At 40.9% G+C, this 23,247-nt stretch overlaps 2 protein-coding genes across 2 annotated transcripts; both read left to right on the top strand.

Moving 5' to 3' along the window:
• Positions 1 to 1,007: 1,007 nt before the first annotated feature.
• On the top strand, positions 1,008 to 3,242 carry rln3b (relaxin 3b; the record flags this gene model as incomplete). The annotated part of the gene is made up of 2 exons (XM_083934706.1): positions 1,008 to 1,182; positions 2,962 to 3,242. 2 exons carry the CDS (start codon positions 1,008 to 1,010, stop codon positions 3,240 to 3,242), a joined length of 456 nt encoding a protein of 151 aa, XP_083790832.1.
• Positions 3,243 to 4,444: 1,202 nt separating this feature from the next.
• tnpo2b (transportin 2b) lies at positions 4,445 to 18,780 on the top strand. The gene is made up of 24 exons (XM_083924944.1): positions 4,445 to 4,589; positions 5,257 to 5,356; positions 5,477 to 5,552; positions 5,710 to 5,859; positions 7,344 to 7,450; positions 7,559 to 7,692; positions 7,790 to 7,871; positions 9,522 to 9,644; positions 9,753 to 9,871; positions 9,977 to 10,037; positions 10,148 to 10,319; positions 10,637 to 10,789; positions 11,903 to 12,128; positions 12,220 to 12,391; positions 12,480 to 12,674; positions 12,803 to 12,961; positions 13,973 to 14,060; positions 14,154 to 14,252; positions 14,344 to 14,439; positions 14,584 to 14,659; positions 16,503 to 16,602; positions 16,725 to 16,799; positions 18,410 to 18,539; positions 18,645 to 18,780. Exons 2-23 carry the CDS (start codon positions 5,258 to 5,260, stop codon positions 18,515 to 18,517), a joined length of 2,670 nt encoding a protein of 889 aa, XP_083781070.1. The 5' UTR covers positions 4,445 to 4,589; position 5,257; the 3' UTR covers positions 18,518 to 18,539; positions 18,645 to 18,780.
• Positions 18,781 to 23,247: the final 4,467 nt, after the last annotated feature.

Here is a 23,247-nt window from a genome sequence, read left to right as displayed (position 1 = left end):
GTTGGGGAAGAAGAAAAGGAGAGAGAAAGAGAGAAAAGACGGACAGATGGACAGAGAGAGACAAAGACAGACACAAAGACAGAGACAGACACACTTCCAGTAACTATAATAATATCTATAGTAATGTGAATATGACTTATATGTTATGTCAGTTAATACAGCAGAATAGTAGAAACAAGCACAGCTATGGTTATAGATTATAATAGCAGCAGGAAGCGTCATGCAGGACCACGGCAGCAGGCACCACTACGATCAGCAGAGAGCTGCAAGACGCTATCAATAAATGGGGTTTATTACCATGTAGGATTTCACACTAAAGGAATTGCCTTGGTGTTTAGTGCATATATACATAAGAACAGGAATAACTAAAAAAAAACAAAGATAAAAAGTACCATCAAAATATGGGTAAATCATACTTGATATTGTAAAACATTTAGGAGTTGACAATTTGGAAGTTTACAATTGATTTGAGTCACTGTAGTATCACCAGTCGGGTTTTGAATCTCTCTGTAGGTTGTGTGTGTGTGTGTGTGTGTGTGTGTGTGTGTGTGTGTGTGTGTGTGTGTGTGCTAGTGGCACTTATTAGTGAACACCAATGTGTAGCACCCTTGCTATCTTGGGGGTGAAAGGATGATTTCCATCCAATGCAGAGCAGAGCAGATAGGGAGATGGAGATTGTGTGGTGTGACACATAGCACAACCCAAATAATGTCAGGGACAGAAAGGCCAACAAAAGGCCATTGGTGATTAGATAGCCAAGAGCTCTGTTCACTGCACCTCTGGCATCATTTGCTACTTTATCGCAGCTTTTCTTTTTCTCTTTGCATTGTTGTTCCTAAAGGTCTCCAGTATTATCTCGAGGCATGACGGAGAATAGAGGTGAGTTAAGGTACTTCTCTGAGATGCTCAGGCCTATATAATGTAGGAGAAGCCCAGAGAGAAACACAAAACCACGCAGACATCTCAAGCAGGATTTGCGCTATCTACAGCGTCTTTTCACTCCCACCATGTGGAGAGCAACACTCTTGACCCTGGGCTTGTTGGTGGCATTGGTAGACATGGTGCGGTCCAATGACGGCCACCCCTCTTTCTATGGGGTGAAACTGTGTGGAAGAGAGTTCATACGAGCTGTCATCTTCACCTGCGGTGGTTCTCGCTGGAAGAGAAGTGTAGGAAACTCAGGTAAGAGTGCGTATTGGAGACTATCAATAAAACTTTATTTTTTATGATGTCATACTATGTTTTCCTAGGGTCAAATGCTTGGGTATGGCGGGGTAAGATGACCCTACCCTTAATTTCTCTTCTGACCAATAGATAGCCACAGATCTACTCCCACCACATGTACTGTATGACTATGCTCCAGGGAATTGTGACTTTTCATCTGGATTGCAGCAATTTTGAGGTTTATTCCACCAGAACTGTTTCAAGCTAAATGGATCTATTTTTTGTCAGTGGATAAAAGCGATCAATGCATTTTTTTAAGTTGTTCATAAAAAGCTTTGGTATTTATATGATTACGGGGGATTTGTGGGGAGAGTCATTGAATTAAGGTAGTTTATCCCCATGGAGCATATTGCCTCAAAATATTATTTTGTCAGATCTTGTATATATAAAACCATGAATTATATGTGCACCTTCATGTGCTATATATCTACATATATTTTATATAGTATTATAGTAAACTCACCATGAAGGAATGTCCTAAAACTTCTAGATGATCCATTAATGGGTTAGGGTTGGGATTTAGGTTTGTTTTAGTCAGTTACATATTTAGTTTTGAGTTCGGGGGGGGGGGGCTTCTGCCTCAGGCAGGGGGCATCTTGCCCCATTATTGAGGTCTTTACAAGATTGTTTTTACAACAAAACTGAATGATCTGCTAATGTATTTCTCCCAACAGTGTGTTGGTTTATGCATTATCATCATCTTGCACATGCTAAACTCATCCAAATATGTTTTAATTTAACCGTAAGTTTACTTCTAAGGGGAGGCATCTTCCTCTATATTAAAGGTCCCATATTTTTTTTCACAATTTCTGACATTTTATGGGAAAAAAAATATTAACCACTATTTCCCATATTGCAGTGATCAATAAGCCTCAGTATCAAATCAATATCTCCGTCCCATTTCGTAAAAAGTGAGATTTCTATGTCTATTTTATTATTATTATAAAGCAGGTCCAGGTCCTAAATTTTGTGAAAGTATCAAAACGCTCAATCCACAGAAAATGCACACAGCCCGTATTGAGAAACTGCCCCTTTAAACAAGTTGTCAGGACTTCTATACGGTTGTGATGTTACAACTTTTTATACAGATGTATAGAGAGAAGAAATATTCTCTATATTAATTATACCACATTTTAGGCTGCATCATAGGAATGAAATGGTCAACATTTCTGTTCTCCTAATTGAGCGCGACCTTGTTTGAAAGTGTAATGAATGTGGATGGATGAAAAGTTATATGCGCATAGATTATTTATATCTTCTTTTGCTAATATTAAAAATGTACACAGCTAACAGCCATATTTAGCATTACAAAAACTAGTTATCTGAGGCGTTATGTAAGTCAAATATTCTTTGATTTGTCAGAGTGAAAAAGGCCATATAAGTGTCAGAAGGCTCAGAAGATATGTGGCTTGTGAAAAATAATGTGTCCAATATTTACTTCCTAGACTATGGGACTAATCGGTCATAATCTGTCTGACCTGCAAACACTGGTCGAGCAGACTGGGCTTTTCAGGAGGGGGGCCTACAGAGCTAGGTGGTAAAACAGAACATTTCGTACAGAGGGGGGAATATAGGTGTATACAGACAGAAAGGAGGAGAAATATATTTGTGTTTTTTGAAAATTAAAGTGTGTAAACAAGTTCTAGGAGAAACCTAAAATACAAGTATGAACCTGAAAATAAGAATAATGTCCCCTTTAAGAGATTTGCCCTTGCTTTTTTTTTTTTTTTTTACCAGATATTATTGGAGAAGAAGATTTTGACCCATGGAAATCAAATCCCATCCCTCAACTGACCGGCAAGCAGGATCCTGCAGAGTCCCAAGTATGGAGAGATCAAACATTGAAGGAGGCATCTGTGGCCGCTGGGTTCAGCCGCTCAGATCGCTCACCAATCTTAGATGAGGTGCTGGAGGCTCTAAGGAGTGCAGATAGGAAAGGACGGGATGTAGTGGTCGGACTGTCCAACGCCTGCTGCAAGTGGGGCTGTAGCAAAAGTGAAATCAGCTCTCTGTGCTGAACCTTGTGTCTTAAATAAACATCTTGTCCTGTCACTAATGCAGAGCTCTACTCGTTTCCTATGTGATTCCTTGATTTCTTCACACAATTTCACATCCCATCCAACTCAGCTGTATTGACTATTATTACGAGAAGGTGAATTCAAAATGTGTTTATTGTAATTATCACATATTGACATGTGTTTAATAAAGCCTTGTGTAGTTGGTAAAAAAAAGTTTCTGTTCCTCTTATAAAAGAGACACGATAATATTTCATGATGTTGGGAAACTTCCACTTTTCTAAAGTTTCACAAATTCCCTTTTGTCAAAAAAAATTGAAATGAAAGGAAGTGGTAGTGGACTGTGAAGTGGCCTCATATTCACTAAATGTGCTGCTTTCTGTGATTTTACAAGGGGTAGACGCCATATGTGACACATAATTACAAACCACTGAAGTCCAGTATATAATGTTGGACTTGGTTGTATATTTTAGTATATTTAGTATAAATATTCTCATCCTCCTATCAGATCTGAAGTATCACAGTCATGTTGAGATATATTGTCATCAAAAGTGTCCATAACCAGCTTCACAATGGTAGCCAATTGTTGTCAGTTTGCAGTGGTGTTTATAGTATTGTGTCAACGCCCTGTAGCAGTTCCTACAGATCTGTGACACAGTAGTTAAGTTAAATGCTGCAGCTAACGCCATCTGGTGGTCAGAAAGGAAACACGACACAAAATGACTCGTAACATATGTTCACAGAATTGACATGTGATGCATGTCACTTAATTAAAAGATTTTTTTGAAAATAGAAAACACTGATACATAGTGTGTACAGCTTATCGTTTTTTCTCTCCAAAACTTTATTCAGAACAATTCAGTACATTACAACTTCTCGTAGGAATATTGAATTTGCATTTCTCAAAAAACATTATAAACATATTCAAAGCGACAAGGCTCTATTGACAATACATTAAGGTGTATACATACAAGTAAAATAAAGTACATACATAATAAAAAAAAGACTGAGGCAAATCATAACCTCTCCTGTCTCCTAGGTTTTTATACAAAAATAAATCAATGTGTGTGTTTGTGTCTCAGAGACGGTACACGCTCCTCGCAGTTACCTCTCCAGACGGTGTCTCCAGTACGGAAGCCGAACGTGATCAAACTGATTACCCGGCTTGATCGCAAGACATGCAATCTCTCTCAAATACCAGTTAGCATAGCAACCACACAGATCCCACAGAGATCAGAAGGTTGTACTTAGCTACACAGATCGCACTCATATATTATTTAATGTTAGTCGTTGCGGCGTAACGGCACTATTATCTATAGAAATATAGATCTACCACATCGGAGTGAGCAGGTAAAAATCTTTCGCGGTACTTTCAAGATGATGCTAGTTAGCCGTGCTAGGTGTATGTATGCGGCTGCTCTGTTATGATTAACAATGCGCTCCTTTTGTCTTCGAGACTTTGGTTACTAATGCCGATTTGACAGCGCAACGTGGCGACCTAATAGTTGACGTAAGATGTCGTTTTCAACCGTGTTTTGTGTGAATCTATGTGAAGTATCGTAGCGACGCTAAGCTAGCTGAATGAGCCCAGACATTAGCGTCCGTGCCGTCTGGGCCTCCTGTGGGAAAAGGGCTGCTCAGATCGCGATTTTTATTATATGTGGCTGCTTATCCATGTATATTTTAACGTTACTAACTTAATTGAAGACTGCGTGGTGGTACTTTCAGATTTCATGTAAGCAGAAGCGGAAACATGTTCATTAACGTTCATTAACGGCAGTGCTACCGTTACAGTGCAGATCGTTATTTTCCTCCAAAATCTAGTGAGATTAACGGTTTTGACAAGTTGTGGCTATTAATAACGGCAGCTATCGTCATCATGCTTACGTAACTTCTACGTGATTTGAGGAGTAACTTGCGTGAGTGATAAGGTCACAGGTGGGGGCAACGGATCATAAGAAAGAGAAAAATAATGTGTTTGTGTGTGCGTGTGCTTGCGCGCACGTCCGTCCTGCAGGATGGAGTGGCAGCCAGATGAACAGGGTCTGCAGCAAGTGCTTCAGCTACTCAAGGACTCCCAGTCCCCAGACACAGCGACACAGAGAGCTGTGCAAGAAGTATCCTTATATCTGTGTGTGTGTGAGATTGTCAGGGTGAGAGAAAAAGGTTTGAGATTCAGCTTCATGCATGAGAGCTTGTGTGTCAAAAGTGGTTGAACTCCTTAACACAGTCTGCAGAAACTGGAGCAACTTAACCAGTTTCCAGATTTCAACAACTATCTCATCTTTGTCCTGACGAGCCTCAAATCTGAGGGTATGTATCTTTAACAAGCTTCTGAACAGGATTGTCAAGTGCTGAATAACTCTTGCTTTTCCCTGCAAATATTTCTGTATCTTTTAAAAAAAATATATATCTTATTATATATGTATGTATATATATGTTCTTCCTCTCTGGCATCCCCCCTCTCCAGACGAGCCCACTCGCTCTCTGAGCGGTCTGATACTGAAGAACAATGTTAAGGCGCACTACCAGAACTTCCCTCCCACTGTGGCTGACTTCATCAAACGAGAATGCCTCAACAACATCGGGGACCCTTCACCGCTTATCAGAGCCACTATTGGTGGGTGTTTGAGTGAAAGAAAAAAAAAAGTAAAGCCAGTGTTGGCTGCATTTTCTAGACCTGTGTGAGTCAGAGTACTATGTAGGTGGTTAGACTTTTGCAGGTAATGTGGCTGTGTGGGAGTGAGCGCTGCATACTCAAGATGTTTTGAATGACAATGCAATGGCGAGTTAAGCCATGTATATGTATACAGTTTGCAGAGTTTCTGCTAAAGAAACTTGATCCTACAATGTAATTTATGAGTGCATGACCAAATGCGCGGCGTGAATCTGTAGGGGAATATTATTTTCAACGCGCACAAACATAGACTGTGATTGAGTGAGACGTACTGATCCATTCAGACAGTGACAGGACCATGCAGGAGCAGAGTCTGCCGTGCGGTGGGCTTCTGTCGCCAGTGGCACTCGCCACTAGAGAAATAGGCTACAAAAAGATGTAGGCTAGTCATCTGTGGCGCATAACAGGGTCAAATAATAACATGAATTTGAGGATTTAAGGAATGGATTATAAGTATTTGTAGTAGCTTTCTACCCAAAGCACAGTCTAATATTGCTATAAATCAGTTACATGAGTGGTTGGCTAATAACTTGAGGAAGTGTGGGTCACTTTTCAACGTGCAGCAGCGACTTAGACTGTCTGTCAATCAGCCAATCCCCCGTCTCTCTCATGATGTATCCTGATCTCAGACTGACTCTGGCTCACTCAGTCCCCCAGTTGACATTTGACGAAACAATTTAACTTGTTGCTGCAAGTTCTATAACTTTTGGCAGCTTATATAGATTTCTTTGTTGTTGTTTGGTTGTAAATATTTCAAGATGTTTTGTGTTTGATGCACTTTCTCATTAAATAGTGAAAAATTTGGGAAGACTCAACTGACTTGAGGGACTCGATCCCCAGCTCCTCTGGTCCACATGTCAAAGTGTCCTTGTGTCATCTGAAATGGACAACCGTTAGCGTGCTTACCGCTCACTGACCCACCAAAGGACTGCTGCTTGTTAATGTTACTTAAAAGTCCCTTTACCCCCGGGTGTTTAACCAACAAGCTAATGAGCAAATACAAGTTTTCAGACAAATTGTTGGAGGACCATAATGACAATAATAATTGAACCACTGGGTTAGTCACTCAATTCATTCTCTTGTGCTTTGTCCGCACCCTGTCTGTCTGAATCATGTTGCATTGATACAGCGGTAGAAAGGGGTTCAACAAACTATGAAGGTTTCGGTTGTGCTGTCTTGGAATGAAAGTTAAAGTGTGTCGCTGATGAAGGGACGATGAGGTCTTAAAATGTTGGTAAAGGGTCTTAAAAGGTATTACATTTAAATTCCTGCATCTACCCCCTACTTTTTGATACTTTTACAGTATATATATAGCACCTCGACCTGCTTTATAATAATAATAAAAAAGGCGTGGTATCTCACTTTTTACAATATGGATGAAAAGCCTGATTTATCCTTGTGTAACCTCTCTATTATCTATCATAAAGGTATCCTGATCACGACCATAGCCTCTAAAGGAGAGCTGCAGACCTGGCCCGAACTGTTGCCCCAGCTCTGTAATCTGCTCAACTCAGACGACTATAACACCTGCGAGGTAAGGCCGCACACAATAATTGCTTTGCGACGGTAATGCGATAATCATATTTATGCCTGCTCCTTTTGTTTGTAACGTTCTTTCTTAACGTTTTTCTCCGTCTTTCAGGGTTCTTTTGGAGCGTTGCAGAAGATCTGCGAGGATTCGTCAGAGTTGTTGGACAGCGATGCTCTGAACAGACCCCTCAACATCATGATCCCCAAATTCCTACAATTTTTCAAGCACTGCAGCCCCAAGATCAGGTCAGTGACACATCAATCTTTTGCTTCCTGACTGCCACATATTTGGACTTTGACTTGAATCATCAATATACATCCCACTTGCTTGTCTTTCTTTCAGGTCCCATGCTATAGCGTGTGTGAACCAGTTCATCATTGGTCGAGCTCAGGCTCTGATGGATAACATTGACACCTTCATTGAGGTGAGCACTACCATAATTCCAGCCATTTAAAAAATGTATTGAAGCTGTAACGGCACAAATCCCTCAATTATGCTCATTCAAAACAATCCTTATGATCACATGATCAATCCCATCTCAGAGTATGGGTGCTCTCATCATGATTTTTGGGGACGATCGGGTCTCTGGAAGCCATGGATACAGATCACATGGTCTATTGAAAGCCTTTTTTATCATGTAGCATTATTTATTTAACTAGTCTAAAAAACTTTGTATATTAGGTATTAATAATAAGAGATGAGAAAGTATCCTTAATTGACAGCAGTTCATTTTAGTGGCAGTCAACATATGCAACATATTCCACTGCCTTTGATAATAATCAATAATAAGAATGTGTCATTGCATTAGAAATGTCCTTTGTGTTTATTTTAGACAGAAAAATCGTATGCATCTTCCACAACAAGGTCCTGCAAATATTTCACAATAAAAGCCTTGTGTTAACAAATGAAGGGGATCGGTACAGACACCGGGGGGCTTTTAATTCGAAAAGGAAGGAAGTGTTAAATTTATTTTATTTTTTTTATCATGCCTGTGACATTAACTGAAACTGTAGTGTCGCTGGTATGATGTCAATACGACTTTCAACAGATCATTTTTACTGTCTGTTTTTGGGATAAAATGAATCTGAATCTGAGTCACGCTGCTCATGTGGGCTGTGAAGCTGCGCTAACTTGTAAACACGGGCGGTGAAATGAAAAGCAAGAGGTTCAGCGACTTAGGCTGTTGAAAAACTCTCTGAGACACCTTTAACCACCAACCAACCAGAATTTGTCTCACGTGTTTTACTCAACTGCTCAGCCTTTATAAAGACCACTGATCAAACTACAAGGTGTCCCAAAGAAATGTATTTAAAATTATTGTTAACTAGGTGTTTATTAAAATTAATGTGTGTCATATATATGTGTGTTATATATATATATATATATACATGACAAAAATGTGAAATATATATATATATATATATATATATATATATATATATATATATATATATATATATATATATATATATATATATATATATAAATAAATAAATAAGCATTTTATTTTTGTCACAGCCTGTTCTCAAACTGATGTCTGTTCTTATCCAGCCACTGCTGACAACGCGAATCAATCGAATCGCACACATCATAAATTGTCTTTGCACATTAACTGCGTTTTCATATTTCTAGTAGCATTTTAGAATGAATTTCCTTTTATCAAAGTGTAGCCATCATCTATTCCAATGGGTTTAATCTCAAAGAAAAAACGAAACATTGAATTATCAGCTGCTAAAGTATGTATACATATTTTTTGGGCCACCCTGTATTTACAATGAATATCGGCTGATAACGAATTTTGGCCGATCGGCCGGAGCACTCTTAATTTAAAGCATCACTTTCTAGTTTCATAGAGTTGAAGTTGGTTTTATCTTGACCAGCTAGATGGGTATTATCAATGGCTATGACACTGTCAAGATTAAATTGCGGCAAAGCATAACCGATTGAAGTGTATGTTTGGAAGTTGCTTCTGTTAACCCTCTGATATCCTTTTCTCACCCCATTTCTTATCTCCCTCCACGTATGTTGGCCATCCACTTCCTTTCTCTCCCTACTCAACTCTTTTTCTTTCCAGAGTCTGTTTGCACTGGCCGGTGACGAGGACAGTGAAGTGCGCAAGAATGTGTGCAGAGCTCTGGTCATGCTGCTGGAAGTCCGCATCGACCGCCTAATCCCACACATGCACAGCATCATCCAGGTGAGGGCGGGACTTGATCTCACACACCACTTTAAACACAGAACGTGTGGCTTTCTCCTCCTCATCATCGTCCTCCTCATCCTCCTAATCCCCTCTTGTTGTCACCAGTACATGCTGCAGAGGACCCAGGACCCAGATGAGAACGTGGCTCTGGAGGCCTGTGAGTTCTGGCTGACTCTGGCTGAACAGCCCATCTGTAAAGAAGCCCTGTCAGGCCACTTGGTCCAGTAAGTGCTAACATGCCAACAGGCCATCAGACAGGGTTAAGTTGATGGCAAGTAAGTGAATGAATTTCAGCTGAGTAACTGTATTGTGGTCTCTTTTTTTTTCAGACTGATCCCCATTCTGGTGAATGGGATGAAATACTCTGAGATTGACATTATTCTTCTAAAGGTGAGATACCACTGGATCATTCAGATGTTTCCCAGCTCCTCATAATTTTTCTCGTCTCTTTCTTTTTTTTCTTTACATCTCTAGTCAGCTTTCTCTCTGTTGTCCTACAGGGCGACGTGGAAGAAGACGAGGCAGTTCCCGACAGCGAGCAAGACATCAAGCCCCGATTCCACAAGTCCCGCACTGTCACTCTGCAGCATGAAGGTGGGGAGGGCGAGGAGGGGGAGGACATCGATGATGACGAGGACGACGACGATGATACTCTGTCTGACTGGAACCTACGTAAGTTACAGACACGCAGCTTTAGTAGTCCTCTCTGGTGACCAATGCTGCACTTGTTTCTCTTAATGTTTTTTTTTTTGTCTTACAGATTTTTTTCCACTGCATATATACACATGTAGATATATTTTATTTATATACTTTTTTTTGTACATAAAGTAACAAAGGAAATGAGTACGTTTACATATGTCTAATGACTGATTTATAATGTTCTCAAAGCAGATAAGCAATTAGAAAAAAACTATATTATTCCAGTGATTCCAAAGATCATCATTACACTTTCAAAGTTATCTTATGCTGATGGTGCTTTCCCCCACCAGGGAAGTGTTCGGCCGCAGCTCTGGACGTTCTTGCCAACGTGTTTCGTGAGGAGTTGCTTCCCCATCTCCTGCCCCTGCTCAAGGGACTGCTATTCCACCCCGACTGGGTCATCAAGGAGTCTGGCATCCTAGTGCTAGGAGCTATCGCCGAGGGTGAGACACAACACAGGCTTGCTATTGAAACGAAAGTGTACTTTAGTCAAATTAATTTACATTGTATCTAGGAATGTCCCAGTTGCCCAGCAACCGTCGGAGACACCAGGAAGTTATTGGTCCACACCAAAAAAGCGTCAGGCACTCAACCAATTGTTAAACTGGGATTTTTTTTTTTTCCCAATGTAGTTTTGTATGGATTAAACAAACAAAATGTACTGTGTAAATGATTGAGCTTTAGAGATGCCGGTATGTGGATTTGATTACTTGACACAAGAGTGACATTCATCTTCTGATCTAACTCTAGGCAAAAAGAGAATAAGCATATTTCCCCAAAATGTTGCACTTTTCCTTTTTAAGGGGAACCTCGCCTAAATTAAGAATTCCAATGTGTTATTTTCATGGCCGAGGAAAGTTCAGTCAATATTTGAGAACATGAGCTACTGAGTCTCAGATCATGAGTCTCTCAAAGCCAGAAACCAGAGAGACAAATGTCAGCAAGTATAAAGTCTGGAGCTGATTCATAGACAATGAATGTTTCTTTTATTTTATTTATACCCAAATTAACTTTAACATTCCCCTGGGGCTTTCAGTGTCATTTATAACATCTTACTTAATTATTTTTCTATGAAGTAGCTCTACACTTTATACTTGATGAAATCACACATTTGAGTCTTAGCACTCTGGTTTTTGGATTTGAGAGAGACTTCATGTTTACTCATATTTTGGACTCTCTCAGACCATAGGAATAACATGCATCTCATCTCATCATGCATTTTGAAAATAATAGTACATTTAATTTATATAGTACTAAAAAAAATAGAAAAAAAATCAATAACATGTATTAAAACATGGCACAGCGAAAGCAATACCAAAGTATATGTAATATAAAAGTGGGATAATACTAGTAATAAAAACTGTTTGTTGGTTGATAATGATGGAAACAATTTTAGAATATATAAAGCCATAAAGAATTATAAGATATATCAGACACATCAAATGACAATAATGTTAGAAATTGTTGGGAATAATCTAAATCAATAATATATTAAAAATGGGCGTAGTTCCCCTTTTTAAGACGTAAAAAAACCAACTCTTTTTTTGTTCTTTCAGGCTGTATGCAAGGCATGGTACCTTACTTGCCGGAGCTCATCCCCCACCTCATCCAATGTTTGTGTGACAAGAAGGCCCTGGTTCGATCCATCGCCTGCTGGACCCTCAGCCGCTACGCCCACTGGGTGGTCAGCCAGCCCCCAGACGCTCACCTCAAACCCCTCATGACTGAGCTGCTCAAACGCATCCTGGATGGTAATAAGAGGGTACAGGAAGCAGCGTGCAGGTGCAGCTCTTAGTTTTCACATATGTTCGAATCTCCTGTACTTTTCTCACTTTTCACTCACACTAACCCATCATCTCCTTTCTTCCTGCAGTGCGTTTGCCACTCTGGAGGAGGAGGCGTGTACAGAGCTGGTGCCTTACCTGAGCTTCATCCTGGACACGCTGGTTTTTGCTTTTGGGAAGTACCAGCACAAGAATCTGCTCATCCTCTATGATGCTATAGGAACACTGGCGGACTCTGTCGGACACCATCTCAACCAGCCTGTGAGCACAAAATGCACACATTCACACATCCTTTTTTTGTGTGTAACGTATTAAAAGTCGTGGTAAAGGACACACACTTGTGTTTTAGGAGTACATACAGAAGCTGATGCCTCCGCTGATAGCCAAGTGGAACGAGCTGAAGGACGAAGACAAAGATCTCTTCCCTCTGCTCGAGTGTCTGTCGTCTGTTGCCACGGCGCTGCAGAGCGGCTTCCTCCCCTACTGCGAGCCCGTCTACCAGCGCTGTGTCACCCTGGTTCAGAAAACACTGGCTCAGGCCATGGTGAGGACATGTTCTTTGCAGAGGAAATCTATGTTTTTGCTGCTGCTTTAAATAAATTACAATTTTATCTCAACGGCCCACTTCTGACCTTTTCTGTCCATGTTCTCTTCTGTATGTGTGTGTCACAGATGTACAGTCAGCAGCCAGACCAGTACGAAGCACCCGACAAGGACTTTATGATCGTGGCGCTGGATCTTTTAAGTGGCTTAGCTGAGGGACTAGGGGGCCACGTGGACACACTTGTAGCCCGCAGTAACATCATGACGCTGCTTTTCCAGTGCATGCAGGTGAGGAGAGCCTGTGTGTCTTAATTTGGTGTGTGTGTGTGTGTGTGTGTGTGTGTGTGTGTGTGTGTGTGTGTGTGTGTGTGTGTGTGTGTGTGTGTGTGTGTGTGTGTGTGTGTGTGTGTGTGTGTGTGTGTGTGTGTGTGTGTGTGTGTGTGTGTGTGTGTGTGTGTGTGTGTGTGTGTGTGTGTGTGTGTGTGTGTGTGTGTGTGTGTGTGTGTGTGTGTGTGTGTGTGTGTGTGTGTGTGTGTGTGTGTGTGTGTGTGTGTGTGTGTGTGTGTGTGTGTGTGTGTGTGTGTGTGTGTGTGTGTGTGTGTGTGTGTGTGTGTGTGTGTGTGTGTGTGTGTGTGTGTGTGTGTGTGTGTGTGTGAGAGAGAATATCAGCTGTGGCTATACCACTGCTGTATTAGCTTCATTCATCTTCAGCCGCTTGTCCCTGTTGGGGTCGCACCCTGGACAGGACGCCAGTCTATCGCAGGGCACATAGAGACAGACAACCATTCACACCTACGGGCAATTTTAGAGTCATCAATTAACATAACACGAGCATAGCATGTTTTTTTTTTTAATAACCAAGGCACTTGGAAAATAGTGAGAAAAATTATAGAACAGTAACCACTTTGTCAGAAGAGAAGATTTAAACAATGTTTTCTTAGAACTATAGGATTCAAAAATGAACAGGAAGTGTAGAGGCCCTTGCTTTGAATGACTTCAGCACATCTGCGCCCACAGGACATCACTAGTTTCTCACTTTCTGCTCTGGTTTGATCTTGGTCCATTCTTCAGTCTCTTCCACAGGTCTTATTATTATTCTTGTCCACCAGTTGTGAGTGGGCAGATTGTAAGTTCTGGACCCAAGAAAGGAAATTCAACCATTCACACTAGATCTTGTATGGTTGAAAAAATTAAAACATTTAAGATTTAAGAACGTCAATATCCTGTCGCACAATTCTTCTGCTCTGTTAACGGCGTGTGTTCACATTTGTCTTTGTTTCTCTGTCTCTTTTGTCCCAGGATACGATGCCGGAAGTAAGACAGAGTTCATTTGCTCTACTTGGTGACTTGACCAAGGCTTGCTTCCCTCACGTCAAACCGTGTATCGGTAATTATCTCACTCACATGCAGTACATGCATAATTTTTCTTCTTTTTTTTGTGATTACATTAAAAAATTTTTCTTATGTGTATTCCCTGCAGCTGAGTTCATGCCAATCCTTGGGACAAATCTGAACCCAGAGTTCATCTCTGTCTGCAACAATGCTACCTGGGCCATAGGAGAGATCTGCATGCAGATGGGTGAGTTGGAGCAAATCTCTTTTACGTGATGCAGTTATGTGCTTGTGAGGTTGAATATGAGATGCAGTGTATCAATGTGTGTCTCTATCAGGAGTGGAGATGCAGCCGTACATCGCTATGGTTTTGAACCAGCTGGTTGAAATTATTAATCGACCAAACACCCCCAAGACCCTGCTGGAGAACACTGGTACATGAATACACAGATATTTTTTTAATTTCAATTTTCAAAGGGAAGTGGACATATTTTACGTTTCTATGTAAGGACTGACAGTGCAGTTAGTGTCATGATACCACACACACACCATTCTAACAGCAGTCTCTCCTCCTCCAGCAATCACCATCGGTCGACTGGGCTACGTGTGTCCTCAGGAAGTTGCGCCCATGCTGCCGCAGTTTATTCGACCCTGGTGAGAGACTGCTTCATCTCTTTTTTTACATACTCTGCAGACATTCGCACTCTCACTCTCCCTGTCATCCTCTGTGGTCTAACGAAAAACACGCTAAAACTAATAGCAAAAATAATTAATGTAATTCAAGAGAGAGAAAGACAACAAAAAAAATCAATAAATAAAGGGGGGGGGTGTCTCTCTCCCTCCAGCAAGAACTGTCCTCAGCATCGTCAGGAATAACAGTAATACTAATGCTAATAAAAGCCAGAAGTGGGTCCCAGGTTTGGTGGAATGCTTCCAAAGATCCCCTCTGTGAAAACCTTAACTGTTGTGAGTTGGTGGAGAAACATGTTTCCATTTAAGGAGAATGTTACGTCCGGCGAGCAGGGTGGTAAAGGCCACGACACGTTGTGTAGTAATGGGCAGATTTTTAGACGGAGGAAGCCCAAAAACAACAGTCAGGGGATTTGGTTCCAAATTTGTGTTCAGAGCCTGTTTCAGGGTTTGAAATATATCGGACCAAAATTCAGCAAGACTCGGTCACGTCCAGAACATGTGTGCGTGGTTGTCTGGGGACTGCTGACAGCGGTTACAAGCATCACTGTGGCTAAGGTATATCTTAGCCAATTTAGCGTTGGTGAAATGGGCTCTATGGAGCACCTTCCACTGTAACAGGCCATGCCTGGCAAAAATCGAGGATGAGTGGACCACGTTTAAAATGTCCCTCCACTGGTCATCAGTAATGTCTACCCCAAAATACTTTTCCCATGCATTTTTAGGTGAGACAGTGGGGACTGGGCTCAGAAGAGCAATCTTATTATAAATGACAGATATCAGTCATTTGTGTTGTATGTTGAGAGACAGGAATTGGTCCATCTCAGCTTCAGGGAGGCCTGACATTCTTAAAATAAATTCTTGAAATGATTGGAATAAGCAAACAGTAAGAGAGAAACACTGAAAGTATAGCTTAAATCTTCTATTCTGGTAAAAGTAGGTCATTTCATATTTTGACAGTGATATACACTCACTGACCACTTTATTAGGTGCACCTGTCCAACTGCTCTTTAACGCAAATTTCTAATCCGCCAATCACATGGCAGCAACTCAATGCATTTAGGCATGTCGACAGGGTCAAGACGATGTGATGCAGTTCAAACCGAGCATCAGAACGGGGAAGAAAGGTGATTTAAGTGACTTTGAACGTGGTTGTTGGTGCCTGACGGGCTGGTCTGAGTATTTCAGAAACTGCTAATCTACTGGGATTTCATGCACAACCATCTCTAGGGTTTACAGAGAATGATCCGAAAAAGAGAAAATATCCAGTTAGCGGCAGTTATGTGGGCGCAAATGCCTTGTTGATGCCAGAGGTCAGAGGAGAATGGTCAGGCTGGTTCGAGCTGATAGAAAGGCAACAGGAACTCAAATATCCACTGGTTACAACAGAGGAGAGCATCTGTGAACACACAACACAACCTACTTTCTAGCAGATACGAAACAACAGCAGACGACCACACTGACACTTTATTAAGCACCAGGTGCACCTAATAAGGTGGCCGGTAAATGTTTCTTGGTAAGTTTGAGTTCATGTGCTTGTTATTGGCAATTTAGACAAAGTCATTGTGATAAAATTATCACCCAGCCTACTCTGAAGTCTAAGTTTTCTCATGTTTAGAAAAAGGACAAATGTCCTTTCACACAGTAAGATGGCATTACTACTACTTCTACTTTTTGAAATTGGTATTAGCCCACTTCTTTTCATTTCCTAAATGTTCTCTCGTGGACAAAATGAGAAAGTTGCATTCTTAGTAGTGACAGTATCAGGCCTAACAGCTAATAATCGGTTAATGATTGCATGCTGCAGGTGTACATCTCTGCGGAATATCAGAGACAACGAAGAGAAAGACTCTGCCTTCCGTGGGATTTGCATGATGATTGGTGTGAACCCAGGAGGTGTCGTGCAGGTGAGACATTGACTGAAAGCATTATGATATGGCCTTCACAGTCTGTATTTGGCTGTTAACCCACATATGTTTAAAGGCTTTATGTTGAGACCTTCTCACCTCATCCTCTGTTGTTTTTTCAGGACTTCATCTTCTTCTGTGACGCAGTGGCCTCCTGGGTGAATCCTAAAGATGATTTGAGAGACATGTTTTATAAGGTGAGGGGTGAGACGCAATAGTGTGTTGATCTTTTTTTCAAATAATACTGTTCCATCCTGCCCAGCCATGAGAAGGATACCTGTCCATAAGCTACCACTCCAGCATACAATGATTTGCAAATGCTTAAAAACCTACTGTATATTCATTTGAATACACTACAAAGACATGATATTTAATGTTCAAACTGATAAAAAATGTTTTGTTTTTCCCCCCCAAATATTCACTCATTTTGAATTTGATGCCTGCAACACGTTTAGAAAAAGGTGGAACGGGCATGTTTACCTCTGTGATAATTTACCTCTCCTTTTAACAACACTCAATGAGCGTTTGGAAACTGTGGACATCGATTGTTGAAGCTTTGTAGGTGTACTTCCTTCCCACTCTTTCTTGATGTACGACTTTAGTAAAGCGCCACACATTTTAATGGGAGACAGGTCTGGAGTGCAGGAAGGCCAGTCTAGTACCCGCACGCTTATACAACGCTGTTGTAACACGTTCAGGATGTGGCTTGGCATTGTCTTGCTGAAATAAGCAGGGGCGTCCGTGAAAAAGACGTTGCTTGGATGGCAGCTTATGTTGCTCCAAAACCTGTATGTACCTTTCAGCATTTATGGTGCCTTTACAATTGTGCAAATTACCCATGATGCAATGGGCACTAACACCCCTCCATACCATCACAGATGCTGGCTTTTGAACTTTGTGCCGATAACAATCTGGATGGTCCTTTTCGTCTTTGGCCAGGACGACAGGATGTCCATGATTTTCAAAAACAAATTTTAAATGTGGACTCTTCAGACCACAGCACACTTCAACTTTACGTCGGGCCAGAGAAGCCAGCGGTGTTTCTTAGTGGTGTTAAAATATGGCTTTCACTTTGTATGGTAAAGTTTTAATTTGCACTTGTAGATGTAGCAATGAACTGTTAACTGACAATGGTCCAGCCCATTAAACTCTGGGTTCACTAACTACGTTGTCGGTGCTTCGTTTTATGTATAGGGATACTTATCACGCTACTGCAGAGGTTTGGTGCTATTTTGAGCAGTATTATTGGTTAAAAAAAGTTTTGGATGGTTCAGCGCTCCACCCAGAGCTACTCGGTGTTAGCCATGTCTGGCTGCTAGTGACTCTTCGGAATTTCTTTAATAGGTTATCCACGGAAAAAATTCTCGATGGCTTATTTCGACGTACAGTATATTCATGCCGGAAAAACGGGGTGTATTTTTGCCGGATTTGCGCTTTAAGCACGGCATGGATCAACTGGGCCAAGTGTTAGTGAGCCCTTAATACATCTATCAATGGCGCTTTAAATAATAAGGGCCATCAGGCACAATAAAAAGTTAAAATATCAAATTAATTGTTATTCTTAACAGTGATCCTGGAGCCCGGGGACTTGTTCCCACTTTGCCCGGTTGATAATTCAGCCTTGTTGTATTCAATCAAAGACTCAAATGCAGGACTGTTGCCTTTATGAGGCCTAAAGGAACGGATGATGGAGCTGTTGAAGGATAACAAAGATAAAGAAAGAAGTATGGAAACTGGCTTTAAAGTGTGTAGTCTAGAGGATGTGTCTGAAGTTGAATTTCCCCCCACCTTCTGCCCCTTCCTGCAGATTCTGCACGGCTTTAAGGAGCAGGTTGGGGAGGAGAACTGGCAGCAGTTCTCAGAGCAGTTCCCCCCACTGCTGAAGGAGAGACTGGCAGCCTGCTACGGCGTTTAGATTCTCTACACCCACCCAAGAGGTAACCACGCAAACATCGTCATCCAAACGCAAATCACAGGTCCATAAATGTTCCTACTGAAGTTAACCTCATTGTTTCCGCTTTGCCTTTTATTTGTTCTCTTAGGTGAGCCAGCAGGAGGAGGGTGAATGGGAAACTCATCCATCTGTGTATTGCACTGCCCTGATCTGGGGGGAGGGAGAGGGACGCTATTGGCCGCTCCCCCTGACGGACGGACCCCACGCCCTATGTGTTTGTCCATAGAGGGAGGGTGGGCGGGTGGGAGGGTGGGACAGAGGGACACCTCTAGATTAACTAGGCAGGGACCCGACACAGAAAAACTAACTGGTAGGGACAGATAGAGAGGCACAGAGAGAAGGACATGGAGGAGAGACGGAGGGATAGACAAGTTAGGAAAGAGGGAGGCAGGGCGAGCGACCAGCAGAGAGGAAGTTCAGGGAAAGAGAGGGACCTGAAATGTGTGTTTGTTTCTGGGAGGACAGGGACAGTTGAGGTTTTAATGGGATTCTTAAACTCAAGAGTAACCGATAGCTTGACTGACAGAGACAGACCAACACAGACTCACACACATACACTTGCAGTACATGGAACTGACTGTGGGTGGCACTATCATTTAGACTTTTTGAGACCTAGAACATGTAGTTAGGGACAGACAGACAGGGGTATAAACTCTGTTCGCTTTCTGGGTGATATCTTTGTTTTCCCGGGGAATAGGATTCAATTTGAATTACTTCATCTGTAGTCACTGAATTCTTCTTAGCTGTAAGATAATCTCGCTATCAATGTTTCCTACCTTTCATTTTGACCAGAGTGCTGCTTCACAGAGCTATCCATCTATCAGAAATATTCCTGTCATATTTTCTACCTGATCAAAAGAGAGGGAGAGAAAGAGAGAAATAAGAGCGTGTCTTTCCTCATGGCTTCACAGAAACCGTTCCTCTAAGAAGAGAGGATTAGGGCTAACATTTGTTTTTCTCACCAGAGGAGAGTAAATCGTAGAAAGCAAAATCACATCCTTAGTTGTCCTCTTTGAGGTTTTGTGCGTGTGTATTTGTGTCTGTGTGTGTGTGTGTGTGTGGGTGTTTGTGTGTGTGTGTGCGTGTGCGCGCACATGTGCAGTTTGTAAATCCTCACTTTGGCATTCTGTGTTAACAGTGTGTGAAATATGTATTGTTTTTGATATGGTACCGAGCTAAAACTTGACTCCCACCGCAATGTCCTTGGCACCTGTTAACTGTGACCGTGTGTGTGTGTGCGTGTGTGTGTGTGTGTGCATGTGTGTGTGTGTGTGCGTGCGTGCGCACATGTATGTGTGTGTATGTTAATGTCTACATTCGTACTGATATCCATTTGATGCCATATTAATATCTTAAGTAAAACAGTGATTGGCAATGTCATTGTGAACTTTATAATGTTTTGAAATGGTCCATATTCTTTTTTTCCTTCCTTTTTTTTTTGCTGCTACTGATAATTTTTGTTTCTACAGTGGACTTAAATTCGCACAATTAACGCAAAAAACATTGTTTTTTTTAATAAATGCTACTTTCAGTGACGGTTAAGTTGTTTTTTTGCACTTTTTATTTTACCTTTTTATTTTTTGTATGGACTTTTTTTTTAACCTCACCCATATGATATGTCTTGACCCTAATGTCAGTGTTTGTCTTACTGTGTTGCACTGTGAAATTAAGTGTCTTTGACTGGCAAAAATTTTCCAATACTAAATGGCAAATAAAAACAACTCTGTGAAACTGGGACTAATCCGCACTTTTACAATCACTAACTTTGCCATATTGCTGAGGTGTGTGTGTACTTTTGTGATATTCTGCACGTGTGAGATTCTGCATGAGTAGGTGCGCATGAATTCCTTTTTGGCCTATGAGCATGTTTTGGATAATAAGATGGCATTCATGTGTCCACAGTAGGGGTGCAACTTAAAGGGATAGTTCTGATTATTTTAAAGTGGGGTTGTATGATGTACTTACCTACTGTAGGTGGCAGTCTGCACGCTCCAAAGTTTGGAGAAGCAGACAGGAGTACCATCACAGAACCTCCAAAATGTGCGACTGTGGACGGGGGCAGCAGCTAAATGTATTTTAGCCACCTAAAAAAAAATCTATTTGTGTATGCTATATTTAGACTACTTTCACAGCATTACCTTGATGTCAGACATCCCTGTTTTAGTTTACATGGGGAGAACTGAAGCGGTTATCTATGCTCTCATTAAAGCCACCAGACTATTGACAAAAACAATTTATTTCTTAGCTGGAAACTATGTTAAGATGCCGCCCCTGTCCACATCAGCAGTACATTTCGTAGCTTTCGTGCTTGTGGATAAAGATATTTGTACCTCATCCAACCCCACTTAAAAAAATCTGAACTATCTCTTTAAGTTTAGTTTGGAAGGGTGTAGCCAGCCCTAGCCTACTTTTGTGTGCATGATCTGTCTGTGTTTTCACTGCGTTTGTGAGTGAATGTGTGTGTTTGACATATATTTCAGAGTAATGTGATTGCCCTTTACACACCAACACACCACCTCAATTCCCAAGAGGAGAGCACAATATATCTAAAAATAAAAAAAAGCGAAGCGCTAGAACGTTGCCAAAGAGCGATAGCTGGTGAAATTTCAAAACACAATAAAATAGAGACAAGCTGCTATTTCAATATTCAATGTGCATAAAGATGATGTGAAAGTACGGAAAACGAAGGGCTTTTCAGGTTAATCGTGGAATATGATTTTGCCTTCAAAATTGACGACAGGGATCTATATTCTTTTCAATGATATTCTGTTTTCTAGCGTGTAGACATTTGGAAACAATCAGACACTGGCACTTGATTAGACCTAGACTGTGACCACTGAGATAATCATGAATCACTTCAAATACCAGACAATCTGAACCCCAGTCTAGTTTTATATCCACAGTCTCCTAGTTCAAAGCTTGTACGAGAAAATGTTTTTGGTTGCTTGTTAATTTTAAAAATGTTTGTGTGTGTAACTGAGTTTCACAAGCAGTTTTTGTATCTGAAGCATCAGTGTACATTTTCTTTGGATGATACTGTAGTAGTCTGCTTCAGTGACCAGATTTTTGAATGCAATGAGTTTGAGGAAAAGGAGTGTGACAGCTTTTTGAATACATGCAAAGACGATGGGAACAAAGGAGGTGAAGACCGAATGATCTTTTTTCTAAATTCTGTTAATATAATAAAGAGCATGATATTGTTGCAGTTTGGCAGACAAACTTTGGTACCTTTTTGGTTTTTCTGCAGGTTACTTTCACGAGTCATCTTCCTCCCTTTTTTTTAGAAGGTGTGAATGGAAATAAAATGCTTTGAGTCTTTTATATTATTTATAGTTTGTGTGTAAAATCTCTGAATTCTTAAAATAAATCATGTCATGCATGCTGAAGGCCAGATGTTATACAAGTCTGGTGTCTTTTGTGAGAAACGGAAGAGTTTGGGTATAGCCTACCTTCTAGAAAATAGCCAGGCCTTTTAGTTAAACGTCCACATGTAGAAACCATTTGATATACCAGTGGTTTAAAAAAATTCCTGAGTGGTGTGTGTGTTTAGGTTTAGGTGTGTACGTGAAAGTAGACACTGTAAATCTCTACACAATCAGGTGCAACTGAGTTATCACCTGCATCTGCATTTTAACAGTTTGTTTTATCCCAAAACTGAGCTACCAGCCGCAGCAAGTCCAGTCATGGGATATCACTGGAACTATGACTGAATCCAGAATGTGCTCGGATCACCTTCACAGGAAATCTGGCTTGACTTTTAGTTTAGACTTATAAGAGTATTAGACTTATAAGTCAAGATGCAAATTACAGCTGTATAGTTGTCTTTTTAAGATAAAGGACATTCACTCGCTAGTCACTATAACTGCAAATGTATGGAAGTTAAAAAAAAATATTAATCAAATCAAAATATTGAGAATAAAACTGTGGGTCTGTCAGAAGTCTCCCACGAACAACAGATCTTCATCTCCAGCACCATACAGTTTAACTACATAACTACAGGCTTCTGTTATTGTTTAGATCATCTTCATCTCTACAATATTAGGCTACTTGTAAATACCATGAGGCTCAGGGTGGAGCTGGGGCATATGAGTTCAGGAAAGACCTCTGTTTACATCCCAATATATCACCAATCATCCCTGTATTCAGGGATGTATAAAGTGAACACCAGTGTAGAGGGAGAGCCTTTGGTCTGGATTGTTTGTGACAGACTCTTGCATATGATATACACATTTTTTTAGTGCAGGCATTGTTTAGAGAGATTTTTAAAATGAGGGCATAGGAGCTGAAGATAACATCTATATGCCTTTATTGTGCATGTCCCTTTTTTATAACTGCTGTATAATCTGATATGAGCCGGCTTTTCCTGTTATGTAGGCGTTTATTTGGCCTTTTGTTCACTTTGGCCTGATTTGCAGTCCGGGAAAGGAGACCCCTCCTAAATGACACTGATGGTGGCCAAAGAGGATAGTTGTGATATGAATTAAAGTTTAATCATTTATACATTTGCAGGTCTCTTGTGTTGACCAGAATAAAAGAGAACCAATAACTTCGATCTCTCCCTCTCTCTTAAAGTAGCAATATCACACTGTAAAAAATGCTCTGTTCTAGGCCCTGCATTCAAAACTTACTACTTAAAAAAGTGTCCAATCAACAAAAATATTTTAAGTATCAAAAGCAAAAGAACAGAATTA

Source organism: Echiichthys vipera (assembly GCF_963691815.1).
Source record: "Echiichthys vipera genome assembly, chromosome: 2".
Lineage (NCBI taxonomy): Eukaryota > Metazoa > Chordata > Actinopteri > Perciformes > Trachinidae > Echiichthys > Echiichthys vipera.
The sequence above is the reverse complement of the archived record's forward strand: the minus strand, read 5'-3'. Positions and strand labels throughout refer to the sequence as shown.